Below are 3,531 nucleotides of genomic sequence, written 5' to 3'. Positions count from 1 at the left end.
ATTTTGACTAATTTTAATTAATATGAGAATTTAATTTTAATGTATTAATAATATAAAATATTTTATATAGCTATTTAATTATATTTATTTTTTTATATAATTATTTATGTGATTAATATTAAAAATAATTATTTTTTAATATGATATTATATAATTACATAGATATACAAAATTATTTTATACGAATCATTGTATTAAAATTAAATTAGATTTAATTATTTTATTGGTCTTTATAGTTTCACCAAATTTTTATTTAGGTTCCTGTACTTTTTTTCGTTTCAGTTGGGTCTCTACACTACTTTTAATTTTATAATTACGTCCTTTTCATGTTAAAAATGTTAAAATTAACATAATATTTTTACCAAAATATATTCGGTCAAAGATTTAATTAAGTTTTTAATTATAAAATACCTTTAATTTGCAAAAAAATATTCCGTTAACTCTAATATTTTTTACACTAAGAAGGACTTAATTACAAAATTAAAAAAAAATACAAAGACCTAATTAAAAATTTGATAAAATTATATACATAATAATTAAATAATTAAATTATTGATATAATATTTATTTATTTGTTAAGGTCATAAAAATTCTATACTCTGTGGACCGTAGGTAATTTAGTCATTTTTTAAAGTAATTTTAATGATTTTTTTTTAAAGTTAGGAATAAAATTTGAATCCATTACCTTTAAACGAGTATAAGGATACTATATAATAATCTTATATAACTGTTAGTTTTAATTTAATTTATATTTTTAATAATATTTATAATTGTTTGAATCTTAAGTTTTAATTTTATATGCTAAATTTAAATATTATAAAAATAAAACAAAATTCACAAAAATGAATTAAGATATAAATTTTTACTAATCATAAATAATAACAAAATAATTTATATATAATAAAATAGGATAATACAAAATTCTGCTCCTATTCATTCTGTTATTATGACTATTTTTAAGTGTTGCTGTAAATAAAAGCAATTACTTTGGATTTAAAAAGATAAAAAATTGAAGTGAAGAAAAGTTAAACAATTAATATTGTTAGTGTGTTTGACGGTATTAGTTAATATATATGCTGAAAATAATATTTTCAAATGTAAAAGATTTGTTAGTATATTTTGTTTGTTTGTTAGATTGTTCAGCTGACTAGTTTGTTAGGGCTAGCTAATATATAGTTTGTTATTCCTTTTTGTTTTCATACTTTTTGCACAGCTATATAAACCATATAGCATAGTGTGAAGTTCTTATGATGTATTATTCAATTGGAATCAGAAACTTCATCATCACAACACTCCTTTTTCTCTCTTTCTCAGTTTCTTCTCAATCATTCTTTTCTTCCTCATTCTGCTGCAGCCATTTCACTAGCTGCTAGTAACTCTTTTTTACTTTCTCCATTTATTGTAAATTTGCTACTTAAGATTGATACCATTTTACATGGTATCAGAGCTAGGTTACATCAATGGCGAGAAGCGAAGAAAACAGCTCAAATGCCAATATTCAAGTAGATTCCGCTGCAGTTTTCGAACGATTCACAGCGTTTATGCGCCAGTTCTCGCAATTTCAAGTTCAGCTCAACAAATCAAACTCTTCTTCTACAATCTCTGACCCCATCAGCACGTATTATCTGCATCCAAGTGAAAGCTCAGGTACGGCTTTGATTCCGCTTCAACTTACTTCTCAAAACTACTACCAATAGTCACATGATATGTGGAGAGCACTCAGATCGAAGAACAATGTGAAGTTCTTGGATAGTTCAATTCCAAAACCAGTTGAGAATCAACCTTTGTTTGAAGTTTGGGATCGCTGCAATAACATCTTGCTTTCATGGCTCAACCTCTCGCTCTCCCCAGAAATTGCTAAGAGTGTGATGTGGATTAGCAATGCTTCAGATCTGTGGAAGGACTTAAAGAATCGTTACTCACATGGAGATGTCTTCAGAGTTGGAGAATTGAAAGAGGAATTCTACACTATCAGGCAAGGTGATTTAACTGTTACTTCCTACTTTGCCAAATTGAAATCTGTTTGGGAAGAATTAGAGAACCTTCGTACAATCCCTAGCTGTATAGCTTGTGTTAATGGCTGCAACTGTGGATTAAAAATTATTAGGGATTATGCTTCTGAGAAATACGTTGTGAAATTTCTTAGAGGTCTGAATGAGCAATATTCTACTGTGAAATCTTAGATTATGTTACTAAAACCTTTGCCTGATATCAATGCTGTTTTGGCAATGCTAACTCAACAAGAGAGGAAACTAAGTTCAGATTTCTTGGATACAAAGATAATCACAAATTCTATGGAAGTACAACATCAACAAAGAGGTAGTTATTCCTCGAGAGGCAGAGGAAGAGGTCAAAGTGGTGGCAAGGGAAATACTTCTCAGAAGACTTTTGGTAAAGGATACACTTCCAAATTATGCACTTACTGGAACAAATTGGGCATTTGGTTGAGAATTGCTACAAGAAAAATGGTTTTCCTGCACAGTGGAAGCAGAAAAGTGCAAATCACATCAGCACTGAAGGTGAAATTGAAGATTCAGGTGCTGGTGGTGACATTACTGATTCTGGTCAAGAAGAAGGTGGTAATGAAACTGCTCTTGTTTTGACTCCAAACCAGAAGGAAACTTTAATTGCACTTCTCCAGCAACCACCCATGACAGCTTCAAGTAGTGTGAATCATATCACTTCCTCAGCCACCTTAACTCAACCAAAAGGTAGACATATTTTGACTGCATATTTTACTAAAACCTCTTGGATACTAGACAGTGGTGCTACTGATCATGCCTGTTATCTTCAAAAAAATTTTAAAACTTTTTATCATATAAAGCCTGTTTTGGTTAATCTACCTGATGGATCTAAGACCTCTACGAATATTTGTGGAACTGTGCAATTGTCAACTTTTTTAATCCTTACCAATGTTTTATTCATACCTAACTTTAAATATAATTTAATTTCTGTTTCCAAGCTTACTAAATCATTACATTGTGAATTTAAATTCACTGATTCTTACTGTGAGATACAGGCACTTCCTTCATTGAAAATGATTGGACAAGCTGAGATGCAAGGAGACTTATATGTGATGAATGTTGAACCTATGAAACTGCCTTCATTAGATTTTAGGATACAATCTATAGCTCTTAGTGTGCAGCAAGACCTAGGAACTCTTTGGCATGCTAGACTAGGTCATTTACCTTACAGCAGAATGATTACTATGCAAAAAAGCTTTCCTTTTATTGATTGCATTACTTCTTCACATGTTTGTGATTCTTGTCAATATGCTAGACAGAGAAAATTACCTTTCACAACAAGCAATACAAATTCTGAAAATGCTTTTGATTTATTGCATATTGATATTTGGGGACCTCTTTCTCTTCAATCAACTTCAGGTCATAAATATTTTCTAACTATAGTTGAGGACAAAACTCAGTTCACATGGATTTATTGCATGAAATTGAAATCTGAAACTAGAAAATTGGTTCAAGACTTTGTCCAACTTGTGCAAACACAATTCAGCAAAAGAATTAAGCGAATTCG

At 29.8% G+C, this 3,531-nt stretch overlaps 1 protein-coding gene across 1 annotated transcript; it reads left to right on the top strand.

Annotated features, from left to right (window-relative positions):
- Positions 1-1,706: 1,706 nt before the first annotated feature.
- On the top strand, positions 1,707-2,183 carry LOC140181258 (uncharacterized). The gene has a single exon (XM_072224785.1). The coding sequence runs from the start codon at positions 1,707-1,709 to the stop codon at positions 2,181-2,183; it is 477 nt and encodes a 158-aa protein (XP_072080886.1).
- Positions 2,184-3,531: the final 1,348 nt, after the last annotated feature.

Source organism: Arachis hypogaea, chromosome 18 (genome assembly GCF_003086295.3).
Source record: "Arachis hypogaea cultivar Tifrunner chromosome 18, arahy.Tifrunner.gnm2.J5K5, whole genome shotgun sequence".
In the NCBI taxonomy this organism is placed as follows: domain Eukaryota; kingdom Viridiplantae; phylum Streptophyta; class Magnoliopsida; order Fabales; family Fabaceae; genus Arachis; species Arachis hypogaea.
The sequence above is the reverse complement of the archived record's forward strand: the minus strand, read 5'-3'. Positions and strand labels throughout refer to the sequence as shown.

Bases quoted from the DNA above. Each gene is read 5' to 3' on its own strand.
- LOC140181258 (XM_072224785.1), top strand. From the start codon at position 1,707: ATGTGGAGAGCACTCAGATCGAAGAACAATGTGAAGTTCTTGGATAGT.